The sequence below is a fragment of the Callospermophilus lateralis genome, chromosome 4 (genome assembly GCF_048772815.1).
Source record: "Callospermophilus lateralis isolate mCalLat2 chromosome 4, mCalLat2.hap1, whole genome shotgun sequence".
In the NCBI taxonomy this organism is placed as follows: domain Eukaryota; kingdom Metazoa; phylum Chordata; class Mammalia; order Rodentia; family Sciuridae; genus Callospermophilus; species Callospermophilus lateralis.
This window is the reverse complement of record NC_135308.1, coordinates 70,813,918-70,832,189: the sequence shown is the minus strand read 5'-3', so window position 1 is coordinate 70,832,189 and position 18,272 is coordinate 70,813,918. Positions and strand designations below refer to the sequence as shown.

The 18,272-nt window shown below is 45.7% G+C and overlaps 1 protein-coding gene across 1 annotated transcript in view; it reads right to left on the bottom strand.

Moving 5' to 3' along the window:
- Window positions 1–7,889: 7,889 nt before the first annotated feature.
- The window catches only part of Cd9 (CD9 molecule), a 31,967-nt gene continuing 21,584 nt past the window's right edge, over window positions 7,890–18,272 (bottom strand). The window contains exons 3-8 of the mRNA XM_076852570.1: window positions 13,346–13,443; window positions 12,521–12,595; window positions 10,999–11,097; window positions 10,760–10,849; window positions 9,594–9,677; window positions 7,890–8,372 (exon numbers count right to left, since the gene is read on the bottom strand). Of these exons, the coding sequence (XP_076708685.1) occupies window positions 8,307–8,372; window positions 9,594–9,677; window positions 10,760–10,849; window positions 10,999–11,097; window positions 12,521–12,595; window positions 13,346–13,443 (512 nt within the window). The 3' untranslated portion in view covers window positions 7,890–8,306. The remainder of the gene's footprint in view (window positions 8,373–9,593; window positions 9,678–10,759; window positions 10,850–10,998; window positions 11,098–12,520; window positions 12,596–13,345; window positions 13,444–18,272) is intronic.

Sequence of the window (18,272 nt, the reverse complement as noted above, 5' to 3'; positions counted from 1 at the left end):
CAGAGTGGACTTGAACTTGGGATCCTCCTACCTCAGCCTCTGAGTAGCTGGGGTTATATGACTGTGCCATTGTGCCCAGCAAAGTGATAGATATCTTAAGAAACTGATTCCAGGATGTTTTTATATTTATTCCCCATAGGTTTCTGAGCCAAGTCGATGAGTTAAATATCACATGTTCCTTTTCCTCCAGTTTTCTGCATTTTTAAAAATTTTGTATTATTTATTTATTTTTGGTGCTTGGGATTGGACCCAGGGCCTTGGGCATGTGAATCACAAGATCAACCACTGAGCTTCCCTCCCAGCCAGTGTTTATTTTGTTTTCTCACATTCAGGGAAAGGATGACCACAATATTGTCTCTCCCACAATGGTCCTTTGGTACCCTGGATAGATGCTACTGGCTGAGATTGTATTTGTACATTATGGTATGGTGGTCTTTTCTAGTTAAATTGGGCTAAAGCTATTCTGAGTTATTTTGTAACTTAAAGAGTGCACAAAGCAATAGTAGGAAAGCCCTAAATTCTGCTGGGATGATCTCCCTACCTTTTTTTTTTTCTTTTTTTCTTTTTGTGGTACTGGGGATAGAACCTAGGACCATGGGCATGCTAGGCTAACTGAGCTACAGTCCCAACCCTGGGATGGCCCTTCTTGAATGACTTTAGAACCTGAGAAAGAGAGATTCTGTTTCCTTATTGAGAAGAAGATGATCCTGAACTAATACTTCAAACTTTCTACAGGAAAGAGATTAGAGAGTTTGATGCTTGCTGGGTGTGGTGGCTTATGCCTCTAATCCCAGTAATTTGGGAGACTGAGGTGGGAAGATCACAAGTTCGAGGCCAGCCTGGGAGACTTTAGGGAGACTGTCTCAAAATAATAAAGACCTGGGATGCAGCTTGGTGGTAAAGCACTCTTGAGTTAAATCCCCAGTACTGAAGAAAGGAAAAAGGGGTGTGATGTTTGGATTGAGCTAATGAAAGTTTTCTTGTCTCTTTCTATTTCATTGGCTACTTCTTCTCAGTTTCTGTTACTGGTTCCTTTCCAACTTTTTGATCTCTAAAATTGGAGCCGTGTAATGAAAGTCTAAGGCAGTATTTTGCAAACCAAGAGACACAGCCCATTAGTGGTCACACAATTAAGTTAGTGGGTTGCAACCAGCATTTATAAACATAAAATAGAATAGAAAATAGCAGAGAGCACTGCCTGTAGCAAGGATAAGTATCATCATAAGTTTCATCTCATTTATGAATATGTAGATGTAGGTATTTACATATGGTATGTGTTTGTGTGCGCGCGTGCACTGGGCCACATGTATGGTTGTGTCATAGAAAAACAAGTTTGAATGCCACTGGCTATGGTCAAACAACTGAAAGGCCAGACCATTAGAAGTATTTTTTTGTTTTCTTTTAATTTTTTTTTTTTTTTTTGGCTGGGGATTGAACCCAGGGTCTTTGCATGTTTAGCATGTACTCTACCACTGAGCTGTACCCCCAGCCCCAAATGAAAGGATTTTATTGTACTCCCGAATTCCCCAAAACTGTGAAGGGATGGTGCCAGAGAGAAAAGTCTTTTAACAGGGCCCCAAATCTTCAGGAAATGTTGCAGGAGTCTGCAGGTGATTGTTTCAAGGTGGCCCTTACTCCTTGTTTTGAGACTTCAATTTCAAACTCCTTCCTGCCCTTCCCTACACCTCACCCTACAGCTGGCTTTCTGCTCACCAGCCCATCCCAGCCTGAGTTAGTAGCCCTAGCAACCTGCCTCCAACCCACAGGGTCCAGCCCTGGTGACAGTTTTGTCAGTTATGCCTCCTGCTCTTTCCAAGGCTGCTTATTAGTGACATAATAACCAGGTGGGTCATCATGGACTCAGCCCAACTGTGTGCCCTGTTAGGTTGCTACCCTGTAGCCTGGAAATTGCCCCTATGGTCTAGAGGAGTGCCAGGAGTTTAGAGGTTATGTGACTTGCCCAAGGACACTCAGGGAGTGACTGAGGCAGGATTTGAACTTGAATCTGTCTCTGCACCCTCAGCCTCCCTCACCAGTTCCTTGATTTACTCTTCCAGACTACCCTCACAGTGTGACATTCAGAACTCATGGGTAGTACGGCTGCACATTGCTATGGATCATTTACAGAGTTGAAGAATTAGAGTATGAATGTCAGCCCTGCACCCCTGGGGTTATAGGGGAAAAATGAAGACCTGGCTCCTGGCTTCAGAAGATTACAACCATAGAATGTGAGACCTTAGAGATTAGATGGTTATCTGTATGTGACAAGTGACGAAACTGAGACTAGTGATTGCCTAACTGTAATCATTTAGGCTTCTAGGTCACTCCACATTCTTTCTTCCTTCTTTCCTCTTTTTTTATTTTTTATTTTTTGGTGATATTAAGGATGGAATGCAGGACCTCCTGCATGTGAGGCAAGTACTCTATCCCTGAACTGCATCTACATCCCAGCACTTTTTATTTTGTGACAGTCTCCCTAAATTGTTCAGGTTGGATTCAAACTTCCTCAGGCCCCCAAATTGCTGGGATTACAGATGTGTACCACTCCTCTAGACTCCTGTCATTTCTAGAAGTTTTTCTGTTTTTTTTTTTTCTTTAAAATTTGTGGTGGTGGGGATTGAATCCAGATCCTCCTATGCGCTAGGCAAGCACTCCACCACAGAGCCACTCCCCTACTCCCACTTGAAGTTTTCTTTATTTAACTAATATAATATCCTCCAATATCTCTCTAACATGACTTCTATAAAATCTTGGTGGCTTCAGAATACAGATATCCTGCCCAGCAATTTACACCTTACTCAGGCTGAGATGAGGAAACTATGGGACATAAGAATCTGGCCTACAGGTTAGGGCTTGTTCTGTCAGTTTGTCCTACTGATCCTTAGGCCATGTGCCTTAGATGAGGCTGGACCCTCCCCAGCCCTGGGATTGGAAGAATGATCAATTCTGGCCAATGAGATGTGAAGGGAAGTCTCCTGAGGAATTCCTGTAATGATTTTTATATTCTTAAAAAAAAGAGTCACTAGGGAGGAACATTTTCTCTTCTAGTCTTTAGACATAGACATTGTGAGATGAGATGAACCGTTGAGTTGCTGCAGTCACCATGTGACCACAAGGGAACAAAAAGCCAACGTGCTGATGATAGTTAACCATGGAACTCCCCTACCTCTTAACTTCTGTATGTGACACAAGTTCCTTATTGTTTAAAAATCTTTGACTTTAGGCTTCTAATAATTATGGCCTATAGCATCCTAACCAATTAAGGTAAGGTGTAGCATCACCTGGCCTTGCTGTAAGTAAAAGAAAGTGAAGGGAAGCAGTGGTAGGCAGCAGCTAGAGGTATCAGGTTAACTGCTATCACAGATAGCAGAACATTCAGAGCTTAATATAATGCAAAATATTTTCAGCTGCATCCCCACCCATGCACTTGACCATCAGTCCTGCCAACCTGGCTTTGTGTGGTCATTTCCAGGACTCAAGATCCTTTCTTCCTTCCTTCAGGGTCTCAGATTCCCTCCACTGAACCTTCTAGACTGCATGTTCGGCCCATTGCTACTACTTTTATTTCACTGGCAAGAAGTGATCACCTAGTCCCTCACCCATGCAAGGAGACTGGCTGGGCAGACACTGCTAGCACCAATTGCACCCACCAAGTAGCGGGCAGGAACCTGTGAGGGTCAGCAGGGATCTCTGCCATAGCCGTGATGGGTGATGAGGATCTGAGCTGTGCCTCGAAAGGAACAAAATATCTTGAGGGGAAGAGAGGAAGGGACTTTTAGTAGATGGTGGTGGGCACAGTGTGTGTTAAGTTTAAATGCTGATGCAAAGGAAAACCCATTGGGTTGGAGCCTGCATTTGGGGTGGAGAGGTATCTAAATTTGGGTATAAAAGGACAAGAGTACAGAGGACCTTGAATGTGTGAATGTGTGTCACTCTATTTTGTGTTCTCCAGAATTAATTATTTTTTTTTGTACTGGTGATTGAACTCAGGTGCTTTACCACTGAGCTACATCCCCAATCATTTTTTTTTTTTTTAATTTTGAGATAGGATCTCACTAAGTTAAAAGGTAGGCCTCAAACTTGAATTCCTCCTACCTCAGTCTCACGTGTCACTGCACCCAGCCTCCCCAGAGTTAATTTGGAACTGTTGTGCATGCTAGGCTCTCTCTGCAAGTCTATCACCACCTGGTGATCACCACCCAGAAACTGGGGTGGGAGTGGTGGGGGGGGTGGGGTGGTTTAGGATGAATCCCACAGTCTCCCATTGAGAGCAGGAGATAGAAATGTGTTAGGCTGACAGGGTTAAGCCCCCTCCCTCACTGCGGAGTTAACAAATGAAATAGACAGCTCATAACCAGTGACTTCATTGGAACCTGAAGGTATGTGACAGAAGCCCTGGAGGCAAAGCAGCGCATTATCAACACAGGTTCCCAGGTGTGACTGGACTCACTTCTTTGAAATCTCTAGCCTATAGTCTTCAAGGCTACCAAACTGGGATTACAGGCATGCATCACCATGCCTGGCTCATGTTGACTTTTTAAAAAATCTCCACATGTGACAGAAAACATATGGTACTTGTCTTTATATCACTAACATCCTCCAGTTCTATCCATTTTGATGCAGATGACAGGATTTTACTCTTTTTAACTGAAGAATACTCCATTGTGCATTGTACCACATTTTCTTTATCCATTCATTTGTTGATGGACACCTAGGCTGATTCCATCTCTTAGCTATTGTGGATAGTGTCTCAGTAAACATGGGCATGCAGGTGTCCCTGGGTGCTGATCTCCTTTCCTTTGTGTATATACCCAGGAGTAGGATAGCTAGATGTATGGGAGACCTATTTTTAGTTTTTCAAGGAAACTTCATACTGTTTTCTATAGTGTTTGTACTGATTTACATTCTCAACTAACGTGTATGAGTTCTTTTTTTCCCTACATCCTTGCCAGCATCTCTTCTTTTTCTTCCTTCCCTTCTTTCTTCCCCCCCTCTCTCTTTCTTCTCCTCATAATTGCCTACCTGGAGAGAGATGGTATCCCATTATGGTTTTGATTTGCATTTCTCTGATGGCTAATGATATTGAGCATTTTTGTTTTTAACATTATTTGTTGGTTAGCATTTCTGAGCCTCAGTCCGGGAAGGTTTTAGAAGTTCCAGGCTCAGGATTCAGAGGGTGGAATTCAGTGATCTCAGAATCAGCCCTCAGAGGAACCCGCAGCAGCTGGAACATGTGTTCCTCCTCCAGATTTCTAGGATCTGATAATACACCTCTTCTCCTTGCTCCCCCAGTCTTTGGGCTGAGGGTTGTTTCCTCTGGCTATTATTTTGGCATTACCCCCTTGTTCTCTCAGTGACTTTTTTCAGTCCTTCAACACTCATTTAGCTAATTTCCTACATTAAATTCTCTGTGACAAATTACCTATTTGGTATTGTTTTCCTGCCAGGACCCTGATTATACATTGGTTATTTAATAATTTCCAATCTATTACAATCAAAAGGAGATATAAATCACAACATGAACAATAGTTAACAGTTCATAGAGAAAATGAGGAAAGAGTTGCTCGTGTTAGCTAGGGCCTGATGGAGTGCGGTTCTCCCTGAGGAGGGAGATTTGCACTTAACTGAAGTGCCATTTGTTATCTTCCTTTTCTGCCATTGCTTTAAACCCAGAAGGTGGCCAGTACGTCACCCATGGGCAAAAGTACTGTTGTGTCTGCAGATGCGTGGGTATTGTGGGGAGGATCCGAGAGGGAGGGAGGCGATGCGGAACTCCACTCGGTTCAGAAGGAAACCAGAGGGCAGGCTGATCCAAAGAGTGGTGGCCACTGACTTTGGGTCTATTTTTTTAGGTCTGGCTGCGGCAGGAGCATAGTGGATGACACATAAGTTCCCCTGAGTCTGTTTTGACACCCTGGCATTGTGTTTGTTTCCAAGAGATTCAGAGGCTTATTAACTTTAATTTGCTGAATACCATTTTTTTTTTTGGTGTGTGTGTTTCCCCTTCCTTCTGCAGTTCACTTTCTTCATTGCTGATAACTGTCAAAGATTATGCAAAGTGGATCACACAGTTTGCTCCACTTTATTTAAACAATGGTAGCCAGATCAATGCTGCTGCACTGCCTTCTATCCAAATGACAGAACTCTAAGTCTATTGTTGCCTCTGATGTTTCGGTGCGGATGGCTCTTCCTCTTCCTCCTCCTGCTACTCCTCTCTAATGCTTCTTAATAGACTTCCTTTTATGTGTTTCACATTTTTGGTCAGAAGCTTCACCATTGTCCATGACTGAAATAAGCTACAACTCTACCAGAAAACTTAATTGAAGCCGTCTTATTCCACATGTCAGAACTGTGACTCTGGCCGACACCCAACTCCTCATGAAGCTTGTGGAAGTTGCTGCCACTGGCATTGTCATGGTAAGAAGCCTCAAGAGTTGTGTGACTAGTTTTCAGACGAATCCTGGAACCCCACTCTGGAATCTAGGGGATTTTTTGTTGTTGTACTTGCGATTGCACCCAGGAGTGCTCTAACACTGAGTCACTATCCCCACCGCCCCCCCCCCCCCACCGCCTTTTTTTGAGACAGAGTCTCATTAAATTGCCAAGGCTGGCCGTGAGCTTGTGATCCTCTTACCTTGGACTCCTAAGTAGCTGGGATTATAGGTGTGCACCACCATGCCCAGTGCAAATTATTTAAAAAAATAAACATGTATCATTTAAAAACTACCTTGTGTGTTTTACTAGCTCCAGCTTACAAAGGAACGGAAGCCCAGCAACCATGCTAGTTGAATGTCAGAGACATAAACTGAATGCGGATCTATTTCTATTGTCTGTTCTTTCTGCCACAGCCATGCTTCTCTAGGCTTGCTTGAGTGTTGCAGTCCTGGGCAATTCAGAGACTACTCTTTGGCCATTTCTTCATGTGTGAAGAACGGAGAATAATCTACGTGTCTCTCCAACCCCAGGGGTGACATGAGGGGCAGCTGGACAGCTTGAATTGTGCTGAGCTCTATAGGTGCTAGAGACTGTCCCTGCAGGGATGTTGGAACAACCCCACTGGGGGTTGGTCCTCTCAAATTTGCCTGGCCAGGTCAGGTCTGTCTGGATCTGGATCCTTGCAAGTCGTGCAGATTCTGCCCTGGGATAAGATTGGATCCTGCCTGCATTTCCACAGGGGAAGCAGATGGTTTGGGGAAATCCAATTTAAAAGGAAAGAAATCCAATTAGCTCTCCAGGGGTCTGATGGTGAAGACTTGAGTGGGGACAATTACATTAGATACTCAGGCCTACAAAGCCAGCTTGAGGCAGAGGATGGTGGGGTGGGAAATATCCTCAGGTCACTTACCCCTGGGTGGGTTTAAATCATAGTTGAATAAAGTCCTTAGACTCTTAGATCCCTGGCTGGGACCCACGAATATGCAGCTGACTATCTCTGCCTTTGGACCTTCCCTGTTTTTCAGGCTGTTTCTGCAACTTACATAAATGCCCCGCGCAGTGGCACATGCCTGAAAATCTCAGCTACTCAGGAGGCTGGGGCAGGATGATCGCAAATTTGAAGCCAGCCTGGGCAACTTAGCAAGACCTTGCCTCAAAATAAAATAAATGAAGAAAAGGGTTGGGGAGAAAGAAAAGGATTGAAGAAAAGCTGAGTGATAGAGCACTTGCCTAGCAAGCACAAGGTCCTGGGCTCAATCCCTGGGCCCCCCTGCCCCACCGACTACCTCTTAAAAATCAATCCATGCCTCGATTTCTTCACTAGTAAGTAGGGAGACACATCTTCCAATGACTTCTCATATAAATGCAGTTAAACAGTAGTTGAAAAATGTTTGAAAATTAAATAGCTCTTTAAAAAAAATTAAAGGAAGCAAAAACCAAAAACCAGTCCAGGATATTGTCATAATCTTTTATTATGTATCAAATTGTCTGTAATATAAGTTACAACCTGATTAAATTTGATAGATATTTTTATCTATTTAAGACAAAAAAATTCTCTTTATGTACAATATCTTTTGTCTAGAGTCTAGCAAATATAGTACCTTTCATTGCAGGATTTCTGCTTAACATACAAGCAAAAATAAACAATAACAACAAAAATATAAACCAAAGCAAACCAAACCCCCAAATCTCTGAACTACAAATGTCAATGTTGAATAAAGCATTAAAATGACAAACACAGAATAACTTTTGTTTAGAAATGCAGAATGGATACTAATGTTAGTGGCAAAAAAAAAAATAAAAAATAAAAAATAAAAAAACCCCCACAATCTTTGGGGATGGATTTTCCTGCTCAGGGATGTGAGCTGACTCTAGACCATCTCGCGGCTCCTGCGGATAGCACAGCACAAGATCATACTGAAGATCATGCCAAATATCTGGAAGACAGAAGAACAGGGTGGTTTTGTTTGAGGGAAGGCAGAGGGGAAGGGCAAGACGTGAGCCATTCAGTTCAAGACAAATGACAAGGGGAATGGAGTCCATGAAGTCAAATGAGTTAAAGGGTGCTGAAGCAGGAGAGATGAAGACTAGATAAAGGGAAGGACTGCTGAAGGACCCCTGGACTCAAGGAATTCTGAGAGTTGGCCAATATAAGCAGCACAAGTATTTTCCCTGGAGAGCTTTCAGGATAAGACCAATAAGCCCAGAACAAAATTCAATGCTCAGATTCCAGATATTTCAATACTAGACCACACAGGTTAGGAATTTTCTTTGTGGGGCTGGGGATAAAATCTAGGTCCTTGTGAATGCTAGGCAAGTGCTCTCCCACTGAAACACACCCTCAGCCTGAGACCACTACTTTTGCTTTCATCTTTGTGTATCTGTGTTTAAAATTCTATTTTTAAAGGTGTTATTATGTCTTTTTACTGAAGTGCTTCAAGTTTTCTTGGCTGCAGACGAGGAAGCAAATCACCACCCAGAAAGGAAGCCATTTTTTTCTGGGGTCCTGTTTGCAAAGGGGCAGAAAGAAGGGTGAAGCAAAAGATTCTGGGACTTTGAGTGAACCTGGCTGTCCCAGGGAGGCCTGGGGTTTTCATCACTCCTCCATGAAAGGTCAGCCCTTAATGGTTTCTAGGGGCTGATCGGCAGAGAAGTGGAATACTTGAAGCTTTCAGTCTTCCTGCTGGCTGTGCACCTTTGGATGCCCCTCAGACCATGGAAGATGAAACACTTCACTCCCGTGGCTTTTCTAGTGACCAGATTTTTTAAAGAAAAAGACAAACAGGTACACGATGACACATGTCCCGAGAGCAGTGGCACTACCACTGCCTTAAGGGCAAGAAGAATGAATTCCGGAAATACCCAGAGTTCAGACTGTGGATCCTTCATTCATGAGCTAAGAGGCCTTGATCAATTTAGTCAACGTGTCCACTTCCTTTTCTTTGGCAGTGATGCGATTGAACCCAGGGCCTTGCACCACTGAACTACACCCCCAGCCCTCTAATACCTAGCAATAAAATGCAAATATTAATAGCACCCCCCTTGTAGGGTTACATTAGTAAGTGTAATTAGTCAAACAGTGCCCAGTCAGAGCAGGTGCTCCATAAGTGTCATCTACTCCGAAAGCCAGCCCCGCCCTGGAGGACTCTGCCACTCACCATCACCACTGCGATGCCGATGCCCACTGCACCAATGATGTGGAACTTGCTGTCGAAGACCTCTTTGATGGCCTCAGGGCAGGACTTGGGGAGGCAAACAAGACCTGGGTCACACACAATCCCCACACTGGGGCACTCCCCTCCTCCAGCAGCACCTGTCTCACACTTAACCCTGAATGTACCTATCCCCAGTGGTCAGAGAACAGGCTGGGGATAGGTACATTCAGGGTTAAGAGATGCCCTGGCTGCTGGATGGAAAGGTGACCTGAGAGAGATATGGGAAGTGGTGCCTACAATCTGGGCACGACATCAGGGAAGGAAGGAAGAGGTTTTGGGTTTCTTTCTTCCTTTCAATACTGAATCTAGGGGCACTTTACCATGTACTACATCTCTAGCCCTTTTTATTTTTTGTTTTGAGACAGGATCTTGATAAGTTGCTTAGGGTTTTATTAAATTGCTGAGGCTGGTCTTGAACTTATGATCTTTCTGCCTCAGCCACTTGAGTTGCTGGGATTATAGGCATGTGCCATCATGCCCAGCTTGAGGTTTCCATTATTGTTATTCTTTTCTCAGTGCTAGGGATGAACCAGGCTTCACACAGGCTAGGCAAGTGCTCTGTCACTGAGCTACAGCCCCAGGCCCCTGGGGTCTCTTAAAGCAGGCATTCTAGACTCAAAGTCATGCCAGTCCTCAATAGCTGAAGGGCTGGGGCATCAGGGGGCAGTTTTAGGTGCTCAGTGTCTACAGGGGACTTGAGCACTTTGTGAGTTCTCTGGTCTGGTCTTTGTATTGCTCCCCTTGAGGAAAGGGCCCAGGGCATGGGAGAAATAAGATGGTCACTCTGGGGCCCTTTTAAGTGGAAGAAATATTTATTTATTTGATTTTTATTTTATTCATGTTTGCTTTTCTTTTTACTATAATTGTAGACACCTGTTAATTATACAAATGGATGGATTTCACTGTGACATATTTCCATATACGTGTATTTCATGCGCCCCACCCCGCCCCGCCTTTGCCTCTTCCTTCCCTATTCCTTTCCTTTATAGTCCCTCTTCTTATGAAGCACTTGGATGCCCATCCTCCTAAAGAAGACGGCCACTTCTACCCTTGAAGGACTTGCCCAGAGTGACAGGGCAGGGACACCTGAGGCTTACTTCTAACTTTACCTTAATTTGGATAGTTTCGATAATGTCCTTTTTGGGGCAGATGTCCAAGATAAATTGCTCCACACCTCCAACGACACCACAGCAGTTCAACTGCAGAGAGAAAGCGGGAACGGTGATGAGGGACATGATCAAAAAGGTGATAAGAGGGAGAGGTGTGCTGGCTGGCACACCAAGCTCACTGCAGGCAGGCACCCTCTGAAGACGGGCAGGAGAAGGCGGCAGGTCTGCACTCTACCTACCGCGTAGTGGATGGCTTTCAGCGTTTCCCGCTGGGGCTCGTCCTTGGTCTTGAGCTTGTTGTAGGTGTCCTTGTAAAAGTCCTGGAGTTCCTTAATCACCTGAAATGGACAGACACCTAAAGTGGTGGAGGTGGCTTTTTTCACGAACTTCTTCTCAAGCACATGTTACTTGTTCACCTTCTTTAATCTTTAACCAACAAACTCCCATGCTTGGAAAAATGTCACCAAGTAGACAGAAGCCACTAGCACTGCCTCTCTCAGGGCTTCTGTGGCACCGTTTACCTCCTCTACCTCTTCTAGGAACTCATTCCTGTCATTTTCCTTTTCTTTTGCACAGATTTTCAGTCCCTTTAGCTCCACTTGGTTCCTTCCATTCTACCTCTTAACTAAATGAAATCTCCTCCCGCTAACAAATTTTTAAAAAGGAAAAAAAAAAAAACATCCAACTCCCAACTTGGCTGCTTCCTCAGGCTTTCATTTCTTTTCACATAGTTGTGACTTTTGGAAAATGACTACCTTTCTGTACGCCCATTTCTGCACATGTAGTGCAAAAGTTGATAACACTCTTTACATCTCATAGGTTATTGTGAGGATTAAATGGGAGAGTCATGTTAAGCTGTTAGCATCGGAGCAAACATGAAGGTGTGTTAGCATCATGCTGTTGCACCTGGGTGCATCCCTACTTAATGCACTTCTGTCCCCTTGACCCTCACCTGCACCCAACTGACAGACTAACTTCCAGCATCTTTCATAATTATCCTTTTCTAATTCTAGGACTGCACCTTTTATTGCTTGGGTAGTTCTTTTTAAAAACAAAAACAATAAAATAGGTTCCTGCCTCCAGTGTCTCTTCCTTTCCCTTGCCTGCTGAACAAGACAAGTTGGCTCTTCCTAAAAACTATGTTGATGTGGCCTAGCCTGGCCCCAAACTCTTCAGTGCTCCCTCGGGAAGCCCAAGTTCAGCTTCGCCTAAACCCCTTTTTTGCCTAAAGTCCCGTCTCTATCCACTTTTCTCCTGAAATCCTCTCTCTCATTCAAAATTTAGGTCAGTGCACCCTTCTTCTTAAAGCCAGTAGAGATTCCTCTTTCTCACTCCACCTTTCCAAAATCCCAAGGGACTTCTGGATATAAATCACTCTGCAAAGCTTGCCAAACATATCTTTCTCCCTCAATAGATGGCAAAGTTCCTGCAAGTGGGGACCACAGTTTGGGCATCTGTGGACCTTGCACAGTGTTTGGTATGGCACTTGGCTCATGGTGGCACCTGAACATGTTTATAGATGAGAGAAAGGAGCAAGGTATCCAGCCCATAGAAAGCCATATTTTTTTTCTTGTAGTACTGGGGATTGATCCCAGTGGTGCTCTACACTGACCTATATCCCCAGCCCTTTTTATTTTATTTTGAGACAGAATCTTTTTAAGTTTCCCAGGCTGACCCTTCTTCCCTTCTCATCTCCCCCAGCTACCAATTCTCAAATCCACACCATTGTCAGTCCCAAGAGATCTTACGGGAAACACCTACCTCATCCTTGTGTGAATAGCCCCAGATGGCTGCAGCTATTTCAATGGCAAATATCACCAAGAGGAAGCCAAAGAACTAGAAGGCAAAGGGGGACAACCAGGTGAAAACAATCCCAGACAACAACAAGCCAGAAAAATCTAAGGGTGTTTTAGAATGAGTTAGAATGACAACTGTCTGGGGTACAGGCATCTGGTGGCAAAACTGAATGGCTTAGAAGGGGCAGGGAAGGATTTTCCAGACAGGAAGAGCTGTGAGACCTCTGACAGGAAAAGGCACCCTTCCCAGAGGAAAGCGTGGGCATAGCCCGCCCCCAAATTGGTATTTATAGGGTGTTAGTTAGGAGTTAGTGAGCAATAAAATACTACTGCTCACTCATAAAACCCACAAAGCTTTGGGGAAACAGAGGCAGTGAATATACTCTGTGGATTTTGGGGAAGAGTATCAGATTTAGGAACAACAAGAAAAAGCAAAAGTACCTGTGGATTTAGGGAAAAAAAGCAAACGTGGTCCTCAAGAAAGGGAAATACAAAGTCCTGGCATTTAGCTGCCTACGAGAAGTGATAAAATAGGATCCAGAAGAGCAGGGGAGCAATGCCTACCAGCAGGGAGGGCCCGGGGGCCACAAACAAGATGGCAGCATGGCCAGGTGGCTGGGGAGGGCCCAGGGAAGGAACACGGGGAGGCCCAGTATAGCTCATGCTGTTTGGGTATCCTTTTCATCCCACCCCATTCCACCTGTTCAGTGGATTGTAGCCTGCTGAGCTTTTGGGGAGGGAAAAGGGCTAGGAGTGAGGTGGCCCTAGGGAGCACAGAAAGGAGACTTACCAGTCCCAACATGCACTGGGACTCTTGCACAGCCCCACAGCAGCCCAGGAAGCCCACCAGCATCATGAGGGCCCCAGCTCCAATCAGAATGTAAACTCCTGAGGGGAGGACACAGATGTTAGCTGGGAGGTCCAGATAGCTCCCACAATTCCTTTTCTACACTTTGTGACTCCATGCCTCCTTTCAATCTTTCTGCTCCCACATCAGGGAGAGAAGTTCCCCTTCCTTGACACATAGCCTTCTTTACCTCTGCTCCTCTTTCCTCCCATCCATCACTCTTCCGGATCCTCTTATCACACCTACACTCGTACCTTACCCTAGGCCTTTGGAAGGGTCTATTAGCTCCAATATAGTACAAGACTACCCACGGGAACCTTGCTTTCTACTCAGGACACAACCTGGTCAGGTCTGCCAGTGTTCCCAGGGAGATGAGTCCTCTCAGGCTAGTTGACACAGACCCTCTAAGCTTGGGCTAACCTCCTGGGACTTGGGTGAGTCCCCCACGGGACACTGGCAGGGCAAGCTCCCAGCAGGAAGGGTTGTGCATAACCAGACATTACTGCTCTGGGAGGCCAACTCTGCTTGATTCCTCTTGGGAACACCTCCCTCCCCTGCTGGTAGGTGGCCAATGGGCATGTGTAGTTAGAGACACTCAAGGGCAGATGCTGTCAACCATAAAAATGCCTTGCTCGGATGCAAAGGACACATATGTGGGTGTTAGAAGACCCTTGTTTTAGTTCCAACACTGCTGCTGTTAACTGCAGCAGTTAAGACACTTTTTTTTTTTTTCTTTCTCTCTGGACCTTAATTTCCTTCCCTAATTAAACAGGTTGGTTGCTAGAAATTTCAAAAGATTTAGCATACTGAAGAGATCTTATAGTTGCAATGCAGTTGCTCTAGGTTAAGAGTGAAGAGGACTCTTCCTGTTAAGGGGGAGGTGAGTGACACCATTACTAAGTTTTCAATTTCAGTGCAATTTCAATGGAGAAGAGCCGAGACAATGGAGAGGTTTCTACTCTTGCCTATGCCCTGAACAATGCAAATTCCTGGGATAGGGGAATACAGTGGAGCAGCCCTGGCCACATTCATTCCACAGTGTGCAATGATGCCCAGTGGGCCCGTCCTGCAGTAATATTCTTGAGAAGACACAGTTGTCCTGGAGGGACTACCTCTGTGCACAAACTCCCTCCCTCCTCCCCCAGAAGCCCCATAGAAAAACCAGTAAAGAAGTCAGAGAAGTCACAGAGCCTATTCTCTCCCAGCTTGGGAGGGCTTCTGGCAATGTTGGGAGCACCTGTTTACTGAAATCTAGAATGCCTGGGTTTGAAGGCTGGCTCTGTGATCCTGGGGAAGTCACTTAATCTGTGTGTAAGCTGTCTATCTGCAACATGGGATGGTTGGGGGTGTAGCTCAGAGGTAGAATGGGTGTAGCTCAGAGGTAGAATGGGCGCTTGGCCTGGGCAAGGCTGTGGGTTCAATCCTCAGCATTGTACTTCAAGGACTATTGTGAGGACATGCAGAGGCACAATAAATACTAGCTGCTTTTAATCTCAATAATACAAGTGTTGGGTAACAATTATTAACAACCACAGTGATGGACTCTTTATACTCGCTGCTCTTTCCCTGTTATTCTTTAACTGAGACCAGAGAGACTTCCTTCAAGTAGGTGCTGAAAAGTAGAGAGATGTAATGTTTTCCCACAATACACAGCAGGATACGCAATGAGAACTCTCGGCAGGTGACACAGTGACTTCACTGTCCCACATCTGCAGCCTGCGCAGGGCAGAGGCTTTGCAGGCAACAGAGCATGCAATCTGCCTGCAGCTGAGGCTTGCGGGCAGCACCAAGCAGAATGCACACAGGGAGCGTTTGTGCCTTTCCCTTCTTCCCCACATCTGTCGTGATGCCAAGTCACGTGGGGTCACTGGCAAACCCCATGTTGTATGAATATAGGTATTGTTCCAGTGCACGCCTGGCCCAGACTGGGCAAAGGGACAGATGCAGCTTGTCTTCCAGTCATCCTCCTAGGCAGTCAAATGTAGTGGGGCCACAGACTGGACTTGGGAAGGCCGTGCAGCTCAAACACAGGGCACTGGGGAGGAGGGTAGCCTCCCTCTGCTCTTGGTCCTAATATGGGGACACCGGGAGTAAGGCAGTAGGATGGCCCCAGTTTCTTCTCCTTTCACTGGGGCAAGATATCAAAGGATGAGGTCACTCCTTTAAGCTCCAGAGCAGGGGATGAATAAAGGGGGGGGGTATTAAGAGATCAAAAGGATTTACAAGCACATAAAACACAGCCGAGTAGGAAAGAATACACAGCCGTGTTTTCTCTAAGTCCGTATCCCAGCGCAGAAGTCTGGTGACCCTGGCAGAAGCTGGGACAGTTGGGTCAATAGGAAGTAAATTATGAAAGGGAAGAGCACTTCCCATGCAGAGAGAACATTCTCTTAATGGTTCTCTGGGTTAATATTAAATATTCATTCTACAGCTCTGCAGAGGGAGATTTGAAAATAAAGGATCTTGGTTGGCTTTAAATCTTTCTCGGACAGCTGAAGATTTCAGAGGTCCTTGCATTAGCCCCTTTTGGGTGGGGGTGAAAACCAGCGGCCCTCAGCAGCTGTCCCTGAGGGTTTTAGGAGCGGTCATCAGGCTATAGGGTGGCCCATCTGTAAGCAGGGAAGTTCCCCCTCCCAAGCAGTCATGGAACCACGGCAGGGCTTGGCTTGCTTCTTAAAGGGACTGTCTGTCCAGTGCTTGCCTTTCAGAGAGCTACTCACAGTCTGAACCCAAGCTTGTTAGCAGAGGCTGGTAATGAGAAATGACAAAGTGTTCCCCTTTATAAAGCAGTGAATGTTAGCTTTCTGTTGACTCATGGAAAAAGTTGTTCGTCACAGGGCTTTCTTGAGCATTACCATGTTAAATTGCTTAAGGGTTGTTTGTTTTGCTTTTTTTTCAGGCTGACATTATAGGCCTAGACAAAAAAAAAAAAAAAAGAGAGAGACTGGTGTGGCAATGGCATGAGTGCCAAGGTGTCCTTTACATAAGAAACAGGGCATTCTTTCCCCTCTCAGGGCTCTCAGTTCAGCTCAGGCTAGAAGAGCACACACCAGTCTCCTACATGGCCTTAATCTACCTGGCAAACAGCGTTTCTCACTTCTGTTTGTGGGGAGAACACAACTCCACCAGAGCCTTTGGACTCCACTGGCTTAAAACAGTTATTATCTCTAAATAACTCAATTGGGGGTTCATAGACACCCTAACTCTGTCCTTCAAGGCTCTTGATTCCTCTCCCTCTTGTGAATGGCTGTTTTCATGAACACACAGCACAGTGGAATTCAATTTGTTGAGCACAGTAACTCTGTTAGTGAGGCACCTGTGTGCAAGCTGTGCCAGTTTCAGGTAGGGAAAACGAGGCACAGAGCAACCAAATGAAGTGCTGCATGTTCCCCCAAACCATCAGGCACCTACCCATAAGCAGGGGATGGTCCCAGGGAGGGGTGGACCTCCATGGCCTCTAGATGGAGCCCCCCTGGATTCCCTCATTCAGTGGCCATGGTTCTGGAAGGACACCAAGGAGTTAAGAAGAGCCGCTGGCCTGAGACCAAAAAAGTGAAGTTCCCCAACATGTTTGCAGCCTGGGATTATGGATACTGCTGACGGGATGAATCTCCCAGGGCCAAATTGGAGAGAAGGCCCATATAAGGTTGTCAGCTGTTCTGGACTTACCATGACCTGTTCTGATTGTCGGAAAGTGTCCCCCCCCCACCCCCTTGCTTCTTTGCCTGGTTACGCACTCTTTCTCTACATTGTAAACTGTGCCCCTCTGAAAGGAAAGACACCCTGGGTCATTAGGGTTTTCTTAAGAGTCAGCTACATGGTGAAACTGTGGGTGATCCTGCAGACAGTTATGCCACAGTGCAAGGGCCAGTCACCCCATGATGTCAGGACAGCAGCCAGGGTGTAGCTGGCACTCTTAGCTCATCTGCTGGGAGGGAAGCTATGAGTTCACACACAAGGCTGGTCTCAGCCCAGTGGGGAAGGGGACACAGAGAAGCAGCCTCCTTGGCCCTTTGCCCATGGATAACAATTATTCAGCTTCCCCAAGTATTCAGTGACAGACACAAAGGCAGGACCCAGCCAGAGGCTACTCAGCTTGATGATATGCTAGTGTCACTTGCCCTGGTTCTTGGGAGTCTAGACCTGTTTTGAAGGCAAGCAGAGCTAACGCAACAGCAGCTCCTAGACCTCAGGTAGGGAGTGCTGTGCCTCTGGAATTATGTCTTTAAATAACCTTCCTGGTCACTTCAGGTAGGCCCACTGGCCACCAAGGACTCCTGTAGTGACCCGCAGGATCTGAACCTTTGGAGCTTTTGGAGGCCAGCCTGGCTCCTGTCAAGCAAGGTGTCAGGAGAGTGTGGTTATCACATCTTGTGTGACTTTCCCACCTGTGTCCCACTGGCTAGGGCCACTGGAATGTGGGTGCTTCTCCCCTGATCACAATTTGTGTGATGTCAAAGAACCAAGAGAACCTCATTCCGTCCCCATCAAAGGGAAGCATTCAGTCGGTGCAGTTTTTTTTTTTTTTCAATTACTGCATGGGGAGCTCCCCCACGACCTATACAGAGAATCCAAGAAGCAACCCAGGTTTGAGTTTCACTCCTGCCTTTTGAAGACCATGAGCTTCGATAGCTATTCGAGCCTCTCCAGACCTTGGTTTCTTCATCTGTGAGGTGGGACCCATTCCCTGCTCCTCGCAGAGTTATGGGGATGCATCTGGGTCACAATTTAATAGTAGGTGTAGGACTGTGAATGACACACTAGGAAGGGGCTCAAAAATGCCAATACCCTCCTCCCACATCTAAAAACATGTGGAACTAGCCTAAGAATTCTGAGTTATCAAAAGGAAATCCGGGGTGGTTGGGAACAG